The sequence below is a fragment of the Podarcis cretensis genome (genome assembly GCF_951804945.1).
Source record: "Podarcis cretensis genome assembly, chromosome: 13".
Lineage (NCBI taxonomy): Eukaryota > Metazoa > Chordata > Lepidosauria > Squamata > Lacertidae > Podarcis > Podarcis cretensis.
This window is the reverse complement of record NC_137182.1, coordinates 54,276,540-54,300,872: the sequence shown is the minus strand read 5'-3', so window position 1 is coordinate 54,300,872 and position 24,333 is coordinate 54,276,540. Positions and strand designations below refer to the sequence as shown.

General features: G+C 50.4%; 1 protein-coding gene across 2 annotated transcripts in view; it reads right to left on the bottom strand.

Moving 5' to 3' along the window:
• NLGN2 (neuroligin 2) overlaps positions 1-24,333 on the bottom strand; it is a 75,938-nt gene that overhangs the window by 24,865 nt on the left and 26,740 nt on the right. Inside the window, exons 2-4 of one of the 2 annotated variants that reach the window (XM_079951823.1) lie at positions 20,384-21,176; positions 10,671-10,727; positions 406-555 (exon numbers count right to left, since the gene is read on the bottom strand). In XM_079951823.1, coding sequence (XP_079807949.1) covers positions 406-555; positions 10,671-10,727; positions 20,384-20,849 — 673 coding nt within the window. In that variant the 5' untranslated portion in view covers positions 20,850-21,176. The remainder of the gene's footprint in view (positions 1-405; positions 556-10,670; positions 10,728-20,383; positions 21,177-24,333) is intronic. The other variant, XM_079951824.1, reaches the window with a different exon arrangement.

Genomic DNA, 24,333 nt, shown 5'->3' with positions numbered 1-24,333 from the left:
ACAACGCTTTAAAACTTTAGAAAAGTTATAACGTGACGATTGACTGAAATCTGCATCACATTGTACACGAGTTGTCGGCCGCAATTTGTTTTTAACTATCCGGCCGTTTCTTAGAAAGCGCTGCATTTTTAGGCATCCGTTCCTGCCCTCCCCGCCAAACCAGTCTCGATCCGAATTGAGGCAAAACAAACGCTTCGAGCCGGTGGAATGCACGTAACACGAGAACGGCAGAGGAAAACGAAACCTGCGATTGTGGAGAGCAACTATGTTAGGGGAAACGAGAGAGGAACAGAAGAGAGAGAGAGAGAGAGAGAGAGAGAGAGAGAGAGAGAGAGAGAGAGAGAGAGAGAGAAGTCAAGATTTTGGGCTCTGTTCCCCCAGCCCACCCCAGCGAAGCCCCCCTACCCAGCACGCCGAGCCGGTAATTCATGGTGACGACTATGACGTTCCCATAAGCGGCCAGGACGCTGCCGTCGAACATGTTCCCGGTCCCCTCCATATAGGATCCGCCGTGGATAAACAGCATCACCGGTTTCTTGCCGCTGTCCCGGATATCTGCGGGGTGAGAAGGGAGAGATGGGTGCCATGAGGCTGGGACCGTTCCCTCTGCGACGGCCTCTCGCTGTTCCTCTTTGGGAGTGTTGCAGGAACCCCCCCACCCCAATCATTCTGTTTGTATAAACTTCACACACACACACACACGCCACATTTCTGTTATAAATTCATAGAAAAATAGAAAATCAATCATACATCGGATTTGCACTGTTTCATTTTATTTTTACTCCATATGACAAGAACTAACAAAGGGGGGTGACTTAGTCCTGGTCAGCCATAATCCCTTCACTGTCTCAGCACATACACAGGAGCCCTGCCCATACCAACCCTGATGATCCCAGACAAAAGACAATCAAGATCACAAAGAACTTGCATATGGGAGTGGATTCAACATGGACTGAAACAAAGGACACTGATCAGATCTTCCCTCAGGGGGCAGGAAACTGCAAACTCCCCTTTGTCTCCTGGAAATTCCTGGAAGTGACTCAGGGGGAGGGGGGAAAGGAGGAACCAGCCAGGTGACAAGACACTCAAGTTACCACCAACTCCTCCCCCAACCCCTCCTTTCTGTAATGTATGCATGATGTTTCTGGGGGTGGGCTAGACCTAGAGGAGGGGAATTTCAAAAGTTTTTATAAGGTCTTGCACACCATTATTCTGGGTCTTTTCCTCTCTCCTGCACGTGAGGGGAATACCCTGTTGCAACAGTTCAATAAAGGCCAAGCCTACAGGCTGCTGTTTTGCTCCAAGTTATCCTGGTTGGTGTCTTTGTTTTGTCCAAGGGAGCCCTCGGATTTTTCCGGTAACAGGAGGAAGGATGGAGAGATTCTCCCCTAGCACGCGGCAGACACGCCAGCTCCACTCTGCGCGCTGCTGTTCCACGAATGGCAGGGGGTTGGGATGGATGACCTTTGGGGGGCCCACTTCCGACTCTGCCGTTCTGAGAGTCCATGAATACGGAGCAGGAATTGGTAGCTGAGGAGAGCTGGGAGGTGAGAGGGATGGGAACAGGGGGGAACGGGCAGCGTGAGTTATCGAAACCAGGCGCTCACGGGACCCCTGAAATTGTTGGGCCTTTGGGAGTCAAGTTGCGTGACGGGTTAAGGGTGCCGAGCACCCTGAGGAGACCCCTATTCCCCTCACACAGCTACAGTCCTACATCACTTGAAAATAGGAATGGATTTGTTAAGCCACTTTGGGAACTGTAGCTCAGAGAGGGGGGTCACCTCACGACGCCCAGCACCCTTAACCGAACTGCAACTCCCAGGAGTCCTTGAGGGAAGCCAATTTTGACACTCCATGTCCCTTCCCAGGGAACTCTGGGAATTGCAAGCCTGCAAGGGGAAGAACTACAACTCCCAGAATTCTCTGGGAAGCCATCACTGTTGACGGCGCTTTAAAGACAGGGTGCGAATGCGGCTTTGGCTGGGAACCCCAGCGGATCAGTAGGGTTACGAGGCGCTATTGCAATGAGATCCAGAATCCTGGTCAGACCCGAAGCCCAAATCCCACAAGCCGATGACCAGGGAACTGGTGGGGCAGGTGTGTTTGGGGTCCGCAGGTGAGCTGGATCCCAGGCCAGAGATGAATGAAAGGACAATGGTTGAAGCTTAGCCAATGGAGGGATGCTCATTTGGATTTTTGTGGTGTTTTATGTCCCTGTTTCTGTCCCCCGCAACACCTCAGCCCAACTTTGGCCACTGGGATAAGGTGAAAGGGCTTGGGGGGCTGTGACCCGCCGTGCCCCCGAACCATGCTTCCCTGGGGGGGGGGGAGACGCGAAAAAAGGGCAGCCCCTCTCCTCAAGCCCCGGCCTGCGTTTCTAGGTCACATCCATTTCCATGGCAACCTGGAGCCTAATTAATTCGCTGCAAGGGGAGAGCGTTAATTAGACGCACCAAAGTCTTAATTAGCGGTTTCCACTTGGCCCCTCCCCCCCCACCCGCCTTTCCTGAGGGGAACAGATGGGGAAGAGGGTGGGGCCCAAGGAAAGGGAATCGTGATTCATAGAATCCCCCCAAAAAAACCAACAACCACCAACCCCCCCACGTGTTTGACTTTGGGCAACCTGGTCCCCCTTGCATTGGGCTGGGCGTCCATCAGTATGCGGATGATACCCAGCTCTACCTCACTTTCAAATCAGAACCAGTGAAGGCGGTGAAGGTCCTATGTGAGTGTCTGGAGGCGGTTGGAGGATGGATGGCGGCTAACAGATTGAGGTGGAATCCTGACAAGACAGAAGTACTGTTTTGGGGGGACAGGAGGCGGGTAGGTGTGGGGGACTCCCTGGTCCTGAATGGGGCAACTGTGCCCCCGAAGGACCAGGTGCGCAGCCTGGGAGTCATTTTGGACTCATAGCTCTCCATGGAGGCGCAGGTCAGTTCTGTGTCCAGGGCAGCTGTCTGTCAGCTCCATCTGGTACGCAGGATGAGACCCTCCCTGCCCGCAGACTGTCTTGCCAGAGTGGTGCATGCTCTGGTTATCTCCCGCTTGGACTACTGCAATGCCCTCTACGTGGGGCTTCCTTTGAAGGTGACCCGGAAACTACAACTAATCCAGAATGCAGCAGCTAGACTGGTGACTGGGAGCAGCCGCCAAGACCACATAACACCAGTCCTGAAAGACCTACATTGGCTCCCAGTACATTTCCAAGCACAATTCAAAGTGTTGGTGCTGACCTTTCAAGCCCTAAACGGCCTCGGTCCAGTGTATCTGAAGGAGCGTCTCCCCCTCCATCGTTCAGCCCGGACACTGAGGTCCAGCACCAAGGGCCTTCTGGCGGTTCCCTCCCTGTGAGAATCCAAGTTACAGGGAACCAGGCAGAGGGCCTTCTTGGTGGTGGCACCCACCCTGTGGAACTCCCTCCCACCAGATGTCAAAGAGAACAACAACTATCTGACTTTTAGAAGACATCTGAAGGCAGCCCTTTTAATGTTTGATGAATTATGGTATTTTAATATTTTGTTGGAAGCCACCCAGAGTGGCTGGGGAAGCCCAGCCAGATGGGCAGGGTATAAATAATAAATTATTATTATTATTATAAAATTATTATTAATCCAGCACTCTAACTACTACACCGCACTGCTGTTGGGATTCCAGCTCCCACCCACTCCAGTCAACCTTTAGAAATACCAGGATCAGGCCGACGGCCTATCCTGTTATCACAGCGGCCAGCCTGTGGGAAAGCCAGCAAGCGGAATTCGAACGCAAGACCCGCTCTTCCCTCCTGCAGTTTCCGGCAGCTGGGATCCAGGAGCGTTGCTGCCGCTGACCGTGGAGGTCAACGCACAGCCATCCTGGCCTGGAGCCACAGATATTCCTCTCTTTCTCCTCCACAAATTTCTCCAATCCTTATTTGAAGGTGTATTCCATTTGTGGGACAATTCATCTGGTGGCAGGGAGTTCCGCTGGTTAATTACAGCACGGGACGCTTAATCTCAAGGTCGTGAGATCGAGCCTCAGGTTGGGTCAAAGATCCCTCCATTTCCCATGCAACTCGATGGTTATTTGTTGCGTGAAGATTGGAAGGTCCGTGAAAACCACTGGGTGGCCCTTGAGTCGTTTCAATACTGCAAACCAGACCCTTCCAGATATTTTGGACTGGAGCTGCCATCAACCCCAGCCAGGGGATGATGGGAGTTGTAGTTCAAAGCACAGCGGGCAGTGCCAACGGGCGCTGCTGTTTGAAGGATCTGAAGGGCACCCGGTTGAGGATTGCTGCAGTGAGCTCTCGTCCTGCTGTGGTTGTTTGGAGGAGAAATTCTGGGTGCTCCAGCTGTTTGCCAGATGTTTTGCGGGAGGGGAGGGGGCTCCAAAGCGGGGAGATAAATACGTTGCCGAATATGTTCTTTTTGCTCGGTGTACGGATTGCCGGTGGCAACCCACAAACCAGAGCCGCAAAAGGGTCCAGAAAAGGCCACCCCAAATTATCGAGGGGACGGGGAGCGGTTGCGGCGTTTGGGAATTTCTGGTTTCAGAGGAAAGGCCAAAATCCGTGAAATTAGGCCTTGCATAGAGACCAAGAAAGAGTTTCCCTCCCTCTCTGGCAACACTGGAACTCGTGAATGTTGGAAGATTTTTAAAAAAGACCTTTTTCATGCTTCGTTTAACGTTGTTCAACTATGGAACTCCCTGCCACAGGAAGCCAACCTAGGTGGCTTTAAAAGAGGACTGGACCAATTCGCGGAAGAGGAGACGGCTTTGGACAGCCAGGCGCCATCATTTGACATCTTTACGGGCCAGGAGAAAATGTTCCTCTCCGAGCCAGTCTGTGTCTTTTTAATATTCCACAGACTTTTAAATGTGGGAGAGGGGGGCTATTGTTTTAACTATTTATTTGTGCTTTTATGCTGTATTTTAATCTTGTGAACTGCCCTGACATCTTCGGATGAAGAGCAATATAATAATAATAATAATAATAATAATAATAATAATAATAATAATAATAATAATTGCAATGGCTGTATTCTACCACCAGTAGGAAACAGCAGGTGGAACAAGGCTCAGATCCTGTGTTCGAATCGGGGTGCAAATTTAATAACTTTGGAACTCCCTGCAACTTGATGTCAGGCTCCACACTCTTTTGGGGTGCCTGCTTTGAACATTTTAGTTTAGGCAAGCCTGTTTAAGACACATAGGCCCTTGACACATGTTTTAATCTGTGTTTTTTTTTAGCTTATTGTCCATTATTCCTAAACCTTTTTTTAAAAAGCTGCTTTTACCCATCCTCTTATCGCTTTAAACTTCCCGTAAGCCGCTCTGAGACCTTTTCCTTCTCCTCACCATCGTTTCGCCAGACGAAACGAACAATAGGTAAATAAGCGGGGGGGTCAGGCTAGATGACCCCGGCGCCCCCTTTTCCGACTCTACAATTCTATAATCTCCCTTCAAGGCATTTAAACAGCCCTCCGCTCTGATTTTGGACCCGTTTCATGCTGAATCCTCTGCTGTATCCTCTTGGACTTTGTGGCGTTGTTTTAAACGAACGCCGTGTCAGCTGCCCTAAAAGGTAAAAAATAAATAGCCCAGGGATTTTTGATTTTGAAGACCTTTTTCCTCAGGTGGGATATGGCCCCAAATCTCTGGGTCGTCCTTCGCTCTGTCCCAAACTGAAACAGGAAACACCATTCGCTTCAGACATGCGCTGGATGCCAAATTCGGTCCCAGGCACCCCCAAAATCTTTGGACAAGAAGCGTTATTTTTCGTTGGAATTGCTTTGGGGGCAGATTCTAGCTTGTAATTGCTTTTAGATGCAATTGTTTTTAGAAGGTTTCCACCTGTTTTACAAGGCGTTTGCATTTTGCTTTTCAATTGCATCTCCGTTTGTAGCCCCGGGACCCTCAGGGAGGAACGGCCGGCTATAAATTCAAGAAATAAAAAGGATAAAGAAAGAAAGATGTGTTATTATTATTTTTATTATGTGCCCAGGTTTTCCTCGACCCACGAGACCATGCCCCAGCCTTCACTTTCCTGATTTCCTAATTTCGTTTGCTTTTACGCCGGTTTTAAGTTGCATTTTTCGTTTCGGTTATCGGTTTTAACCTACACCTCTGAAACGTCGTTGCTGTTTTTGTTTGAAATAATAAGCAATCTGGAGCAGTTTCCTTTATTAGGGAAACATATGCAGAAATGGATACTTGAAATAAACACCTGTCCTGTACTGCCAGAATATGGCCGCATTGGTACGGGAGAGAGAAAGAAAGAAAACGCTCTGCACGTGCTCAGGAACACACACAGGAACGTGATTTTCTAAATCCGTACTCTTCGGCTGAACAGTGCAGCTCGCAATCTTAGCTCACTAAAACGGGACTAGCTCACAAAACAGCCGCAGTTCCTACATTGCACTCTTTATTTCTATGACTAATTCAATAGCTTGGGATTCTCTCCTCTGCTTTCCAGAGTAAATTCTACTTTTCCCTGTGTTGGAGAGCGGGCCACAGGATGGGACAAGAAAGTTCTTAAGCGTACGGTGAACCCCGAATTCTTTCCCTGCCTTACCTCCACCAAACTCTACCAATTTAGTAGAATGGAATCCGTAAAATCCTGAGCAGACACTGTTTCATGGTTTCCCCATGCAGGGAGTATTTTTCGATAACCAGTGTCTTCCCTGCTCTGCTACATTTCTACTTGCAGGGAGTCTTTTTTAGATAACAGGCGTCTGCCTTGCTCTGCTAGATTTCTACTTGCAGGGAGTCTTTTTTAGATAACCGGCGTTTGCCTTGCTCTGCTAGATTTCTACTTGCAGGGAGTCTTTTTAGATACGCCCCTCTCCCCCATCTAGTAAAGGTAAAGGTAAAGGGACCCCTGACCATTAGGTCCAGTCGTGGCCGACTCTGGGGTTGCGGCGCTCTTCTCGCTTTATTGGCCAAGGGAGCCGGCGTACAGCTTCCGGGTCATGTGGCCAGCAGGACTAAGCCGCTTCTGGCAAACCAGAGCAGCGCACGGAAACACCGTTTACCTTCCCGCCGCAGCGGTACCTATTTATCTACTTGCACTTTGACATGCTTTTGAACTGCTAGGTTGGCAGGAGCTGGGACCGAGCAACAGGAGCTCATCCCGTCATTGCGGGGATTCGAACCGCCGACCTTCTGATCGGCAAGTCCTAGGCTCTGTGGTTTAACCCACAGCGCCACCCGCATCGCCTTCACCCACCTTTGGGTCGGCCCAAACACCAGGAGCCTCCTCTTTCCTTTTCCGTTATTGTTCTCTGCACGAACAGCCGTTAACCTCCGGAACTGCCTGCCACAGGAATTTCCAAGAGAGTCAAAAGAGAAGGCTGCGCTTTGAATTGCGGGCAGGCAGAAGAAGAGGGACAACGTCAGGGCAGAGAGGCAGGATTGCGGGCTTGCCCGAGAGAGTAGCGCCACCCACAGCGCCACCCCCGTCCCTCCCCCATCTTTTAGAAGATTGTAAAAACGTGACCCTTCTCTTTCAGTCTAAAGCAGTGCTGCCCATTCTACACCCCGGGTAAACCCTCGTTGATCTATTTGTGTGGCAGCACCTAGCCTCTGGAATTCCCTGCCAGGCGCCTTCGCTGAGCTCTTTTCGGGGCCAGCTAAAAAAAATTATTTTTGTTCAGACAAGCCCGCACAGACATGTAGAACGTCGACGTACTTTTTACTCTGTTTTTACTTTATTGCTGATTTTTGTTTGTTTTAAAGAGTCGCTTTTTACTGTTCTTACTGGCAAATTTATTGTTTTCTTCTCCTTGTAAACTTGTTTTTAGGATTTATTTATTTTTTACAATCAAGCAGTGTATACATTTTAAATAAGTAAAATGAAACTGTTCCACCTCCTCATTCTGCCACCGTCAGTGAACGTGGCACTGGGTGCGAAACAAGACGTTTCTCTTTGTGCTTTGTCTTCTTTCCTCGGCTTCCGCTTGTATAGTTTTTATAACAATAAAAACCACACGCAAATGGTTCTGCATTCACAAGCCTCAGGTTCTGGGAGATCAGAAGTGTCAGTTTCTGCTCTTAAACTAACCGCAGTCGTCGTCCCCCCTTTACATCCAAACTGCGGTTTCCTGGAAACACCATGGTTTGTTAAAACGAACCGCAATCAAATTGTTCTGGCTTGTTCTGAAACCACAGTTTACAGAAACCACAGTTCCGGAGATCTGGACGAAATGGGAAACTGTGGTCAGTTTAAAAGTTGCAGAACGGTTTGCAATGTTTTTCATGTAGAGAAAAGACGATTAAGAGGTGACATGATACAAGTCAAGTACGCATGGCCCAAGGAAAATCATTTCCTCCCTCTCTTGTGGCAGTAGGGCATATAATAATAATAATAATAATAATAATAATAATAATAATAATAATAATTTATTACTCTGGGCGGCTTCCAACAAGAGATTAAAAGTACATTAAATGAAGTTGAACATTGGAAGTTTCAGGACAGATAAAAGATAGCCTTTCTTCCTGCAGCGCTGTTAACCTGTGGAACTCTCTGCCACAGGGTGGCCACCAACTTGAATGGCCTTAAAAGAGGACTGGGGAAATTAGGACTAAGGGTATCCAGTAGCTCATTTACGAGCAAACACGGTCTGCATAACCTTGCAAAGAGAGGCTGGAACCACAACCGGTGTGCAAATTTTGCTAACAGCAGAGGATTTCCCACCGTTTCGGCTCATTTTTCTTTTCCTACATGGGATTAAAATACCTGGGGGAGAGTTGCAGTTTGGACTCTCGTTGGTATGAAATAACCCTCCGCGTACACCAGGACCCACGAGTCCAATTTCTCCGCTCCATCTAATAAACCCAAAATAGTCCTGTCCACCAAGTTCCTGCTCCCTCTGCATAATAATTTGCTGCAGGAACCTTTAAAAAACAATGCAAAACCCCAAACCCTTTCCTGCATTTTCTTTCCTCAAATTAGATCTCTCAGCAGCGCCGTTCCAGTCCTGGCGAAATAAAGGGCTGTGGTTGCAAAAAAAGAAAAGGGGGAGAGAGGTAAGATATTTGAGGCCTGCTTTTCAGCGAGACTTCCCCCTTTCTCCTCCGAAAATTTCACGAAAATTCCCTGCATGGCCATATCAGTGAGAGATATAATTCCGCAGGGACACCCGAAACACAACCGTCTGATTGTTTTGGGGCAAAAGGCAATGTAAAACAGTAAGGCCACTGCTGAGCAGGGCAAAAAAGGGAAATAATTCTTAACTTATTTTGGTCTTTAAACGGGCGCATCATTGCACCCTAAATCGGTGAAATTATCACATAAAAGTATTTATCGGTTAGCTTTGGGGGTTGGTCCCCTTTGCTCAAGGGGGGCAGAGCACTTTGCATGCAGATGGTTGCGGGTTCGAACCCCGAGAGAGTCTCCGTTTTAAAAGGGAACAGCCAGGGACCCAGAGAGATGCTGCCAGCCAGAACGGGTAACACTGGCTTAGATGGGCAAAAATGGCACAAGGCGTGTGTTTTTTCCTGCGTTTCTCCCAATTAGGCAACATTTCTTACGAGAAGCTGCGGGCGTATCCTGTTAACTAAACAGTCAAAGCACCTACAATTCCTTCACTCTCTAGTTCCTTTCTTGCCATCCCTGAACTACAATTCCCACGTCGCCCTGGTGCAAAGCGGCGGAAGGGGAGCCAGGTCTCGGACTCCAACTCCCATCATCCTCCTGTCCATTGGGCCACGCCGGCTGAGGCTGATGGGAGTTGTAGTACGTCGACATCTGGTTGACGAAAGCCGTTCTCGGCTGCTGACCAAGAAAACAAAGCAACTTTTCTGTAAAATGGGCACAAGGGAAATTGGGTCACTACCTGCTTTACTTCCGTCAGTTTGGGAGTGACAAGAAATCTTCCCCCTTTCACAACTGGGGACTTTTAAGGGGTGGTGATGGTTTGTTTAAGGGACACCCTGATTGGGGGAAAAACAACCCAAATATATATATTTTTAAGTTCGAAAAGGCAGGAAAACAATGGGAACCAGAGAACAACACCAGAATCCCGTCCCACGAACCCCGTTCCTCTCTCACAATGAATTAAAAGTTGCCAAGTTCAGAAAAAAACCCCCGTGGGCTTTTCTCCACCAAAAAAAAAGCCACTTTATTTTGGAATTTGTGAGCGAGGAGGATTATGGGAAAGAAGCCCAAAGCTTGGTTTGCTTTGGTGTGGACACCAGCCCCAAACCCACAAATACAAGCACACCCCCAAATCCCAAATGAAATTCTTCCCTTTGCAATAAAAGTTCTTCTAAATCTCAGTAAATCATCTGGCCCTAAATGGATTGGGGGGGGGCAGTATTGTAATTATTATTATTGTTTGTTTCCCTTCCAAAAAAAAGGAGGAGAAAAAAAAGAGAGGAAAAGGTAAAGAAAGAAGGAGGCGAAAATTGTGATGATTTTGGAAAACAAGAAAGGGGGGGTGCTTTCCCAAAAAAAGGAAAAAAGAGGGGGGGAAGGGTTGCTTTTTTTCCCAAAAGTTTATATATTATTTGTTCTGGTTTCTTTTCTTTTCTTTTTTAATCAATATATATATATATTTAAAAAGAAGAAGAAGTAAAAAACCAAAAAACCAAAACCAAAAAAAAAAAGGGAAAATATTTTGTTTCTGTTTCTGTTTCTGTTTTTGTTTTTTTTAAAAAAGCAAGATTTGTGAAACATGCAGGAAAAATACCTTCGTCTGGAGAGGGATTGTTAGTTGACACCTCCTCACGCTTTTTCGTGAGCGGACCTAAGAGCAAGAAAAAAGAAGAAAAAAGAAAAATGGGACAAGGGGGTAAAAAGAGAGAGAAAGATCAAGAAAAAAAAGAGATCGGTTTTTTGCGTTTTGTTTTTCGTCTGCTTCAGCAAAAAGGGAAAAAAGCAATATTTCTTTTCTTTCTTTTAGCAAAATACAAACAATTTTCGTTTTTTAAAGGTTTTTTTTTTTCTCTCCTGGGTTTGTGTGTGTGTGTTGCTGATGTTGCTGGGATATTTTTATTTTTCCTTTCCCCCCCCCACCGAAAAAATCATATATATATATATATATATATATAATAGATTTATATATATGACACAGAATTATAGAGAAACCGGATGCTGTGAAATTAAAGGTAGGTTAGAGACGAACCGGGTTGGGAGGGGTGGGTGTGTGGTGGGTTAGATCCTGAAATGGATAACAGAACCATATGGACTACCTGGGAGGGAGGGATTCTTTGCTTGAAGTTTCTGCATCGGAGTGGGTTGGACTAGATGACCGCTGCTGGTCCCTTTCAAGTCTACAACCATCTGCAAGGGACCCTGCAAGATGCGATTTTCCTGCATCGCAGGACTAGATGATATTTGGGGTTCCCTTTCCAAATTTCATTACCATTCAACACCCCTGGGACAGTGGCCGGGGAGAGGGCAGACAAGCTCACTTACTTAAGGGCCACACCAAATTCCTCTCTTCGCAAGGGACTTGCCGGATCTTTAAATTGGAAACCAGCGTCTTAGGAAACCTGTGTGCCTGCAAAAACTGCCCAGTTTTGTTATCATCCGTGCTTTTTACCTGAAGAAAATGCTTGGGGGGTACTCTCGTTTCGACTCGAGAAAAATCACCATTTTGTACTTCAAATCGAGGGACAGAAACACAGCAAATGGACAAAAGTACAGGGGACGCTTGGGTTGCGAACGTAATCCGCGCAGGTTGCGATTCGGCGCTTCTGCGCATGTACAAAGCGCGATTTAGCGCTTCTGCGCATGCTCGACCGCCGAAACCTGGAAGTATCCCATTCCGGTACTTCCGGGTTTTGGCAGTTTGTAACCCGAAGTATGACTCTACAAAGATTCACAAAATGTGGGCTTTGCGTACCTCCAGAAAAAAAGCACTGGTTATTATATTGTGCATTTTTATTTTGCAAAATGCCTTTGTGATCCTCGGATGCTGTCATAAATTGGATCTCAAATGCCTTGGCTCCAGAACAAATCGGCTCCCGAATGATCGAAACCTGGGAGTGAGCGTTCCGGTTTCTGAACGTCCTTTCGGAAGCCGAACATCCGACGGGGCTTCCGAATGGCTGCAGGAGCTCCTTCCTGCAGCCAATTGGAAGCCGCGCTTTGGTTCCCAAACGTTTCGGAACCCGAACGGACTCCCGGAACAGATTCCGTTCGGCTTCCCAGGTACGACTGTGAGGAAATTTAATAAACGGATACATCTCCTCGTGTAACCGCTTAGAAAGGCTAAAAAATGCTAAGCGCTTTTAAATAAAATGAAATAAATATGCTTTTTTGAGACTTTTTCTCCCAAGGGTGCTGATTCCAAAGTCAGGATCGAGTCACTAACCCGCTTCCTGGGTCGTGGTTGTCGTTTTTGGTTCTTACGGCCTTTAACCGGTGTGTGACATCATTTCTCAGGGACGCAGAGGGTCAGTTCGCCTGGCTGCTAACCGGAAGGTTGGCGGTTCGAGTCCAGCCACGGGTGTCTGTGGGCAGGACTCCTGCATTTCAGAGGTTTGGTCTAGATGGAACTTCAGGGTCCCTTTTCCATCTGGACAATTCTATGAGCAAGCAAGCAAGCATTCCACAGGTGCAGTCCCCTCCCCAGGCAGAACTGTGCGCGGAAGCTACACCCGTCGGACTCCTGCCTGCGTCCCAAGCATCCTTCCGGAAGACGCGGGAGGAAGGAACCGGGAGGCAAAGAGGACGAGGATGGTGACTAGAGAGGGAAGCGACAGAAAGCAGAGCGAACCGGGAGCTCTTTTTAATTTGGTGTCCTAGAGAAAAGGTTCATTCGAGGCGAAGCCAAGAGCCCAGCGGGACGCAGGAAGGGGGCGTCGCGACGGGATCTGGCGGGCAGATGGGAGAGGGGTGTGTGTGGCTGCCGCAAAGCTGCAGGACGTTGGAAGGGACCCGTACGGCCATCCATCTCAACCCCCTGCGGCTGGAGGAGGAGGTGTCGACTGAAGAGCACTGAGCTGGAGGAGGAAGGGGGCAAAGGAAATGTTGATGCCCCACAGGACCCCATTGAGGCCGATCCTGTCCCTTCTGGGAGAAGGGGGTCGGACTCTTAAGCCCGCGGAAGGGAGAGGAGAGGCGTTAGCCGGCATCCCCAAGGAGGAGACGTGGAAGGCCAGGGTTTTCCAGCTCCTGAGCAATGCAAGCAGGCCCCTATGGATCTCTGGAACTCCCTGCTACAGGAATTCCCGAGAGAGTTTGCCAGTATCTGAGGAGGGGGACTTGCAACCGAAGGGAAATCCTATGCCGAGAGGGGGAGTTTTGGGGGACAGGGGAAGGAAAGGCGAAAGGCTTGGCACCGTGCCCAGCTCAGCTCCGCCGGCCGAAATCTGGGGCAACGCGATGGCTGGCGTCTCCCTTTCCTCCCTGATGTGATGGCGGAACTGGGCATTTGCAAATTAAGACAGAAGGATTTTTCACGGGCTGGCGACTCGCCCCGGGCGGCAGCATCCTCTGCTATATAAAGAGAGCAGCGAAAGGGAGGGCAGAGCGGGAGAGCGGAAAACAGGGAGAGAAGGAGGGAGGGAAGGGGCTAACCACAAGTGCCCCTTCACCTCCTGACCTGCGCTACTCTCTTGGCACAAGCCCGCAGATCCTGCCTCTCTGCCCTGACGTTGTCCCTCTTCTTCCACCCGCCCACAATTCAAAGCGCGGCCTTCTCTCTTGACTCTCTCAGGAATTCCTGTGGCAGGCAGTTCCGGAGGTTAACGGCCATTTGTGCAGAGAACAACAATGGAAAGGGAAAGAGGAGGCTGCTGGTGTTTGGGCCGACCCAAAGGAGGGTGAAGGGGATGCGAGTGGCGCTGTGGGTTAAACCACAGAGCCTAGGGCTTGCCAATCGGAAGGTTGGCGGTTCGAATCCCCGCAACAGGGTGAGCTCCCGTTGCTCAGTCCCTGCTCCTGCCAACCTAGCAGTTCGAAAGCACGTCAAAGTGCAAGTAGATCAATAGGTACCGCTCTGGCGTTTCCGTGCGCTGCTCTGGTTTGCCAGAAGCGGCTTAGTCCTGCTGGCCACATGACCTGGAAGCTGTACGCCGGCTCCCTTGGCCAGTAAAGCGAGATGAGCGCTGCAACCCCAGAGTTGGCCACGACTGGACCTAATGGTCAGGGGTCCCTTTACCTTTACCTAAAGGTAGGTGAACCCAGCCACCCTGTGCTACTTATCAAAGGACCCGATCCGATAGAATTTAGCTGTGGTTGAGCGGGGTTGGACTAGATGACCCCTGGGGCCCCTTCCAGCTTCTGTTATTCTATATGAATGCATGCGGCTTCCCACTGGATCAGACCCGTTGCTTTTAACTATCATGCTCCTTGGGAGTTATAGTTTGGGGTGAGCCCCGGACATTCCGCAGGGCCTGTAAGACAGAGTTGTTCCGCCTGGCCTTTGGCTTGGAGCCAATTTGATTCCCTCCCCCTCTTTCTTTTTCCTTCTCCTCCTGTGATGAGGCTGCATTTCAATATTTTAATGTTGTTTTTTAATCTTGTTTTTAAGTTGTATTCATTCAATTTGTTTTTATTCTTGCTTGTTAGCCGCCCTGAGCCCAGCCTTGGCTGGGGAGGGCGGGGTATAAATAAAAATTATTATTATTATTATTATTATTATTATCATCTTGTCCGCACCAGCTCACATTTCCCAGGATGCACTGGGATGGACAGGGATATTAAATCGCCCTGAGCCTATAGCAGCCTTTGCCAACCTCGTGCCCTCCAGATTTTGGGAGAATTTTATCTGCCATCGAGTCCATCCAACATGGCAGCGGTCAGGGATAATGGGAGTTGTAGTCTGATGCCTAGAGGGAACGAAAGATTGGGGGAGACTGCTGCGGAGGTGTCCCTGAGATTAAATTTTGCCATAAATGTCGGGTGAGTGGGTGAAGATTATTTTCCACTATTGGGGAGGGGTGGAACCCTCAAAACTGAATTTCAGCATCCATACAGACAAACTTTATCTGCATTCCTTTATTTTTATCTGTAAGCCGCCTTGAGCCCCATCCTGGGGAAAAGGTAGGATTTTAATTTAAAAATATATAGTTTAAGGAAAATTTGTCCAAAGGGGTTACTCTGAGGAGGTCCAGGCTTCCATGCCCATTTCCTACAGCTGCCTGCTATAATAATAAAATAATAATAATAATAATAATAATAATAATAATAATAATAATAATAATTCTACCCTGCTCACCTGCCTGGGTTTCCCCAGGCACTTTGGGCAGCTTCCAACAAAATATTTAAAATACAATAAAACATCAGGCATTAAAAACTTCCCTAAATGGGGGGCGGGACTTCCCTATCAAACAGGAACATCAAAAGATCCAGGCTGCAGGATCAGGCCAACGGCCCACCTAGGCTGCATTCATGCCGAATGTTAAAAGCACTGCGATACCGCTTTAAATAGTCATGGCTTCCCCCAAAGGATTCTGGGAGCTGTAGTTTGCTAAGGGTGCTGAGAGTTGTGATGAGGCCCCCCGCTATTCCCTTCAGAGAACTGCAATTCCCAGAATTCCCTGGGAAGAGGGATTGGCTGTTAATCCACTCTGGGAATGATAGCTCCGTGAGTGGGAACAGCAGGGTCTGCTCACCGCGCTCGGCAAACTACATCTCCCAGAATCCCCTGGGAGAAGACATGCCTGTTTGACCTCCAACGCCGCTTCCCAGGGAACTCAGCACCCTCAACCCAACTACAGTTCCCAGGATTCCTTGGGGGGGGGAGCCATGACTTTAAAGCGAACGACATGAACATGGCCAGTGTTTCCCAAACGTGGGTCTCCAGCTGTTTTTGGACTACAACTCCCATCGCCCACAGCTAGCAAGACCGGCGGTCGGGGATGATGGGAATTGTTGTCCCGGAGACCCAGGTTTGGGAAACCGCCCAGTGGGGCAGATTCAGTTATGGGGCTTCCAGTTACTGGCTCCTCTTTAAATGAAGATTATCCCAGATCGGGCCTGGCATTAAGTCCGCCTGGAAAAAAACACCAAAACCCAAACCAACCAACCCTCATCTGGGACCCCTTTCTCCTCCTGTGGGTCTCTCCTACCCCCACTCCAGAGCCTCCAGGAGTCCCTATTTTCCAGTGTTATCCCCAGCTGTGAAACCTTTGGGGCCGAGATGGTTGCGTTTTCTATTCCGGACCCTCCAAGTTTCTCTATTTTCCTGATTTATAGAAGCCGTCCCGGTTTTTTGATTTGATCCCAGAATCTCCCGCTTTTCCTTAGGACGTCCCTATTTCCATTGGAGAAATGTTGGAGGGTGTGGAGATATCTGACCTCCGAGCCGTCTGAAAGCAATCCTGTACAGTGGTACCTCTGGATGCGAACGGGATCCGTTCTGGAGCCCCGTTCGCACCCAGAAGCGAACGCAACCCGCGTCTGCGCGTCGCAATTCGCCGCTTTCGCGCATGCACGAGCGGTGAAACCCGGAAGTAACGCACTCCGTTACTTCAACCCAAGGTATGGCAGTACAGTGGTACCTCGGGTTACGTACGCTTCAGGTTACATACGCTTCAGGTTACAGACTCCGCTAACCCAGAAATAGTACCTCGCGTTAAGAACTTTGCTTCAGGATGAGAACAGAAATCGTGCTCCGGCGGTGCGGCGGCAGCAGGAGGCCCCATGAGCTAAAGTGGTGCTTCGGGTTAAGAACAGTTTCAGGTTAAGAACGGATCTCCGGAACGAATTAAGTACTTAACCCGAGGTACCACTGAATAGGGAAGGGTTGTTTTTTTAAAAATGCTTTTATTATGTTTTTTTATCTGTTGGAAGCTGCGACCCAGAAAGACGCACGGGGCATAAACAGCGAAATTACTGCGACGGAACAGGACGTCCCTATTTCCACCAGAGAACTATTGCATCCTTGCTGCCTCGGCCTCATCCAGGTGAGGACAGGTGAGGGCATCTTTGCAGAGGCTGGACCGGGGAGACGCGAGAGCCTTTGCCGCTCAGGTGAGGGAGATTGGGGGGGGGGGCAAGAAGCAGCAGGCACGGTTCCCAAATGGGACCTGACATTTCTCTGCGACGCCCCAGGCGGCAGCTGGGGAAAAGGAGGGGAGAAAGAGAGGGAGGGAGACAAGATATGGGGCACAGGGTGGGGGGGCGAGGGGCAGAGTTTGGGGTTGAGGGGATGAGTGTAGGAACAGCGGCTGCCTCTGCCAGAAGCAGGTGCCCCACACCGGGGGGGGGGGGGGAGAGACGCTCCGATGCCTTGTGTGTGTTTTTTTCCGCCTAGTGCTTTGGGATTTGCTCCCCCCCTTCTTTAAATGCAACCCCCCCCTTCCTGGCCGTTGCCAAGGAAACTGGCTTAGCGATGCTGCAAAAAGAGAGAGGGATGGCTTGGTGGGAGATGGAAGGGGTGGCGTTTGGGGGGGGGAGAGAAGAAGAAGCTGGTTTCTCCTCCTTCTCCTCTTTCGCACCATCCCCTGCTTTTTGCGGAGAGTTCTCCCTCCCTTAATAATAATAATAATAATAATAATAATAATAATAATAATAATAAATTTTATTTATATCCCTCCCCAGGCAAAGCTGGGCTTAGGGCGGCTAGCAACAATAAAATAATACAACATTCTAACATCATTTCATTACAATTAATTCAACTCAAATTGTGTCCAGAAACAAATGTTTAAAAGGCTAATAATAATAATAATAATAATTCCAAAATGCATTCTCAAAGTGGCAAGATCAATGCCCCCCATAGGAAGCCCACAAGCAGAATGTAAGAATCCTAGAATGGTAGCGCTGGAAGGGACCCTGAGGGTCATCTAGTCCAACCCCCTGCAAAGCAGGATTTTTTTGCCTAACGCAGGACTCGAACCCACAACCCTGCGATCGAGAGCCCTGTGCTCTACCGACCGAGCTGTGCCAGTAGCCCTAAGGCCAGGCCATTCCTTACCGTTCTCCGCCCCAACCGGCAAAGCCCCCCGACCCTGAAGTTAGTGGGGTGGTTGTAGGGCAAGCGTCGCTCGGACAGGACCTGGCGGTGGGGGAAAAATGGCCTTGGGGAGTCCCCAAAGGGCCGCAGCAAAGGATTCTGGGAGCCAGAGCACCCTGGGTTTTTGGGGAGAGGAGCCCTTGTTCCTGGAGGGATGAAGCTCATCGCTAGACCCGAGGTCGGAGCTTAGTGGCGGGATACCTGCTTGGCTTGCAGAAGGCTCCATCCTGGGGGAGCGTCTTCGGGTAGGCCTGGGATCCCCCCCTTCCAGTGCCTGAAAACAGGGCTGCTGCCGGCCCGTGTAGGCTGCACTGAGCTAAGTAGCCTGCTTTAGATAGAAGGCATTTTGCTGTCTTTGTACATTTCGAGCTGCTCAGGGGGAGAGTTGCTTGGAGTGAAGAAGGCTCCGGGTACGATCTCTGGATAGGTAAAGGGCCCTGCCGGGAGCCCTAGCAAGCCGCTGCTGCCAGTCCGTGCAGGGAACGCTCTGCTAGATAGGCCAGTTTGGTCTGAGACTGGGATAGCTCCGTTGCTAGAATAATAATAATAATAATAATAATAATAATAGGAACCTGCCAGGCATTCTTTAGCGGAGACTAAATGACTCATGGGGTCCCCCGTCCAATGCTATGATCTGGAGAAGAAAAGCTCAGGTTTACAAGCCCCAGTCTGTTTTGGGGAGAGCGAATCTTGCGCTTATTCGACCCCAGCTTGAAAAAACAAAATGAAATCAGGATTTTCATTGCTCCCCAAAGGAGAGCAGCTGCGCGTTCAGGGTGAGCCTGAGGGTGAGAGGTGCACTGCTTCTGACTCCCAGTTGCTGGAAATCACACGAGAGGAGGGTTGCTCTCGAACTCGGGACCCGCTTGCGAGTTTCCCGCGAGGCGCGTCTGTTTGGCCGCGGCGAGAAGACGATGCTGGCCTGGGTGAGCCCTTGGCCTGGCCTGAGGGCTACCGGCACAGCTCGGTCAGTAGAGCACGAGGCTCTTGATCGCAGGGTTGTGGGTTCGAGTTCCGCGTTGGGCAAAAAAATCCTGCTTTGCAGGGGGTTGGTCTAGATGACCCTCAGGGTCTCTTCCAACGCTACCATTCTAGGATTCCTACATTCTGCTTGTGGGCTTCCTATGGGGGGCATCGACCTGGCCAGTTTGAAAACAGCATGCATTTCAAAATTATTATTATTGGCCTTTTAAACATTTGTTTCTGAACATTTGGCTCACTGGCATCCTCTTCGGGCTCTGGGAAGGGTCTCCTCGCGAGCCACGAGGATTTCCCCGCTCTCTCCCGCCACTTCTGGGCTGGAATCAAATCATTTATTTATTCTGTGGCGCCTGGCCTGCGCACACAAATGGGGAGTTGCCCGTAATTGCCACTGTTAACTTTTATAATAATAGCACAGTATACCCTTATCCATTCCCCCCTGCTTTTCGTTTTCCCTTCCACATTGTAATCAGTCAATCAATTCCCACCAGACTCACAGAACCAGAGTCAGAAGGGGCCCTAGCGGTCATCTAGTCCAACCAGTGCAGGGATGTGCCCCCGACCCTGATGGGGGTGAATCGAACCCGCAACCTTGGTGTCACCAGCACTACACTCTAACCAACCGAGCTCATTCAACTAAACCAGGCATAGGCAAACTCGGCCCTCCAGATGTTTTTTGGGACTACAACTCCCATGATCCCTAGCTAACAGGACCGGTGGTCAGGGATGATGGGAATTGTAGTCCCAAAACATTTGGAGGGCCAGGTTTGCCTATGCCTGAACTAAAAAGGTAAAGGGACCCCTGACAGTTAAGTCTAGTCGTGAACAACTCTGGGGTTGTGGCGCTCATCTCGCTTTATTGGCCGAGGGAGCTGTTTGTCCGCAGTTTTTCTGGGTCATGTGGCCAGCATGACTAAGCCGCTTCTGGCGAACCAGAGCAGCGCATGAAAATGCCGTTTACCTTCCCGGCGGAGGGGGTACCTATTTATCTACTTGCACTTTGACGTGCTTTTAAACTGCTAGGTTGGCAGGAGCAGGGACTGAGCAACAGGAGCTCACCCTGCGGTGGGGATTCGAACCTCCGACCTTCTGATCGGCAAGCCCTAGGCTCGGTGGTTTAGACCATCCCATACGCCTGAACTAAACTGTTCTTTAAAAAATTATAACACTAAAGGATGCTAGTCTCGCTGCTCCGATCCTGTGGAGCTCTTCCGGTCGCAAAAAGCACTCTGCACATGCCCAGAGGCTCTGCTCAAACTGTTTCTGGGAAGCTAGCGATTGGAGGGGTTTCCGGTTAGCAGCGCAGGGGAGGCGGCCAGGGCTAAAGATGAGGGTTGGATTCTGATGGTGATTATTATTATTTCAAAGAAGGGATTGCGGTGTTAAGCGGGGAGTGAGGTTCCCTGACCTACGACGCTGGAGGGGAGAGTGGGGAGAGATGCGAGACGGCTGAGGGGAGGGTTGGGAGGGGGCTCGCCCGTATCCGCTCGCCCGCCCCCCTTTTGCACCCTTACCGTCCTCCATGGGGACGTAGATGTTGAGGTACAGGCAGTCTTCGCTCTGGTTCTGCACGTAACCCGCCACAATCTCCAGGTTTTCGGTGAACCACACTGGGAGCATGATGCCCGGGAGCATGCCGTGGATGTTCTGGGGGCAGACGGGAGCGAAGGCGGTGGCGTTCCGCACCTCAGACCAGGACGCGGGCGCCTCGGGGGGCTGGAAGCGTCTCTCGCCCACGGGCGGCGTGGCGTAGGGGATGCCCAGGTACTGCACCACGGGTCCCAGGATTTCGTTGTTGAGGTCCTTCTTGATTCCCCGCAGCTTGCCGTAGTTGGTGGGCACCACTGGGTACTTGTCCTCCGGCTTCTGCCCTGAGAGGGGCAAGGAGCGCAGTGCCAGGCCCAGGAGCCAGAAGAGGACGGCTGAGCCCGTGCGGAGATTCAGCACCCGCAAGACGAGCCTCGAAGGCGGGAGGAACATGGCGGACGCGGCGGTGGGGTGGCGGGCGACGGATTCTGGGAGGGCAAGCCGGGGGAAGGGAGAGAAAGGAGCGTCCTCGCGCGAGGAGCAGGCGAAGAGGAGGGATGAGGAAAGGGGTGCGGGAGGTGAGCCGGGCGTCCGCCGGAGGAGCAGCAGAAGAAGAGGAGGAGATAACCACCAGGAGAGCGGCCCGAGAGGAGAGGATTAGGAAGCCCGGAGGTCTTAGCAAGAGTCGCAGGAGGGTTTTCCAGCAGAGGAAAGGCGTCTGTTGCGTTCCATCGTGGCCCGGGAGAGCGGGAAGCGTCCAGCCAGACTTGAGAAACGCACCTAGAGGTCAAGAGATGGGGGGGGGAGAATCGAAGGGAGGGGTGAATAAGAGCCAAAAGGGGAAAAAAGGGAAGGAAACAGGCAGGATGGGTGGAGAGAAAGAAAGAAAGGGGTTTTCAGAAAAAAGCTATCCTCCAATCATTCACCCCTCAAGTAGTTTTCTTTGCCTAAAATGGACACACCATAGATTTTAAGCATAGTTCACCCCTTTAAAAAAAAAAAAAAGAGGATTCTGGGAACTGTAGTTTTCCTTTGAGGGTGCTGGGAGTTATAGTTCCGGAAGGGGCGAACTACAGTTCCCAGGATTCTTGGACGGGGGGGGGGGGAATGTGCTTTAAATGTACAGTACGCACAGCTCCCATCCCCAAAACACCTTTACCTTCCCCCAAAGTACTGCCCACTCACCTCCAAAATCTTTTTTTTTTTTTTCCTTGGGAACCGATCTGCATATTGACATCATGTAGATTATGCATGATTACGTAACAATGCGTTATGCGCTTCACACTTCCTGCGAAGAGGGAGTTGAGGACAAAAAGGGAAAGGGGAGATTGGGGATTTGTGGAGTCGGGGGGGGGGGAGAGAACAGGTGTATACCTTGGCTAACCCCAGGCACCTCCGTTCCCTTAAGGGAAAACAAGTCCATTTGGTTAGAAACATCTCCTCAGCCTCCTTGCACAACTATTCTATTAACCACACTTCCATTTTTCTCCTTCCGCTGGGAGTGATGGACCACGAAACCAAATGCAACATGAGAACGTAAGGATGAGGCTGGCGGCCCGTCTAGGCTGGTGTCCTGTTCTCACAGCGGCCAACCAAATGGCCATTCTGGGAAACCCACAAGCAGGATTCGAACACAAGACTCGTTCCTGAGGTTCCCCACAACTGGGATTCAGAACCATTTACTGCCTCCAACCACGGAGGCAGAACGCAGCAGGCAACACCAGCCCCCTCCTCATCCACGAACAGGTCCAATCTTCTTTCAAAGCCATCCCAGTGGGCTCCTGTGGCAGGGAGTTCCACCGTCTAACTACGGGCTGAAGGACTTCCTATTATCCGTCCCAAATAGCCCGACCCTCGGCTTCTCTGAACGTCCACTGGTTCCAGCGTTACAAGGGAGGAGGAACCAACAGATTCAAGGGACGGTAAAGGAGAATCCGACCAGGAAGAAGTTTCTGACGGCAGGAGCTGTTCGACAGTGGAACAGACTGCCACAAGAATTGACGGACTCTCCTTCCTTGGAGATGTATAAGCAAAGGTCGGACGGCCATCTGTCTGGGATGATGAGATTCCTGCATAGGGGGAACCTTCTGATTCAAAGAAGCGTAGAATCGTAGGGACCCCACGAGTCATCTAGTCCACCCCTTGCAATGAAGAAATCTCAGCTAAAATCTCCAGGACACATGGCCATCCAACCTCTGTTTAAAAACCTTCAAGGAAGGACAGACCACTTTGGCCACAGGTAATCCTCATGGGTAGACGCGGGTGGCGCTGTGAGTTAAACCACAGAGTCTAGGACTTGCCAATCAGAAGGTCGGCGGTTCGAATCCCCGCAATGACGGGGTGAGCTCCCGTTGCTCGGTCCCTGCTCTTGCCAACCTAGCAGTTTGAAAGCACGCCAGTGAAAGTAGATAAATAGGTACCGCTCCGGCGGGAAGGTAAACGGCGTTTCCGTGCACTGTTCTGGTTCGCCAGAAGCGGCTTAGTCCTGCTGGCCACATGACCCGGAAGCTGTACGCCGGCTCCCTCGGCCAGTAAAGCGAGATGAGCGCCGCAACCCCAGAGTCGACCACGACTGGACCTAATGGTCGGGGGTCCCTTTGCCTTTACCTTTTTAATCCTCATGGACTTTCCTGAACATGCCCTCCTTCAATTCTGATTTCTTCCCAAACCAGGTGTGCTTTTGAGTTACCACACGCAGGTAAGCAGCCATTCTGGGTCGGGGCCACAAACACGCCATCCCTTGAACCTCCACCCCGGGCAGATCGAAGCGCGGATCATTTCCCACGCCGAAACTGATCCCCGCGGGATTCTGCGCTGCGTTGGGAGAAGCGGCGTCCTCTCCCCCGCCTCCCCTTTCCCAACCGTACCAATTCTCCCCGGTGGATTCTACCAGGTCTTTAATTAAATAAAAATGGAGGTTTTTGTTTATCATTCACAATGTGGCAATTAGAGGCAGGAACGTGTAATTAGTACCAAATTGCGTCTGGGAGAATCCAAAAGGCCCAGAGAGAAAGGGGGGGCGGTGCTGGGAGCGCATGCCAGAACCCGATGCCATCAGAACAGCCGACGGACAGACAGACGGACGCTTCGACGCAGGGGAAGTCGAGGCAGCTGCTGCGGCGCAGAAGCTTGACGCTGGCCTTCTCCAGGCTTGGTGCTGTTGCAGGAATTTATGTATAGGTTGTGGGGGGGTTTGCCCCTCCAGCAGATATCATGCACATGCAGCCCACTACCAAAACCAGCACAATCGCTTTTGTGACTTTTGTGATTTGTCCCCACAAAACACTTCATCACAGTTTCTTCCTATCTATTCAAAGGGCCTTTGCTGCACGACACCAAATGTAAGAATTCGCTGATCAATGGATCTCTGTACTGGCTCACTGGGAAAACTTCAGAAACTCATCTAGACAGGTGAGCTCAGCTCCTCAGCAGCCCCTCTGCCTGAGTGATAATCCCTGGCATCCTGATACCTGAGTGCCAGACAGGTAGCCATTCCGGGAAGAACAAGCCCAGATGAAGACAAAAGGGTGGGATTAACTTGGCTGGGAAACAGGGAAATGTAAATATCTCTTTTGTTACACTTGATGGGTGTTTGGTGGAGGGCAAGGAGAACCATGGGGCAGGGTCCAGGATGCTCAGATTACGGCCACCAGACCTCCCCTTTCATGATGTAACTGTGATGTAGTTTGGGGGGGGTGTAACATGGGGATTAAAGGTAAAGGTACCCCTGCCCGTAGGGGCCAGTCTTGACAGACTCTGGGGTTGTGCGCCCATCTCACTTAAGAGGCCAGGGGCCAGCGCTGTCCGGAGACACTTCCGGGTCACGTGGCCAGCGTGACATCGCTGCTCTGGCGAGCCAGAGCCGCACACGGAAACACCGTTTACCTTCCCGCTGGTAAGCGGTCCCTATTTATCTACTTGCACCCGGAGGTGCTTT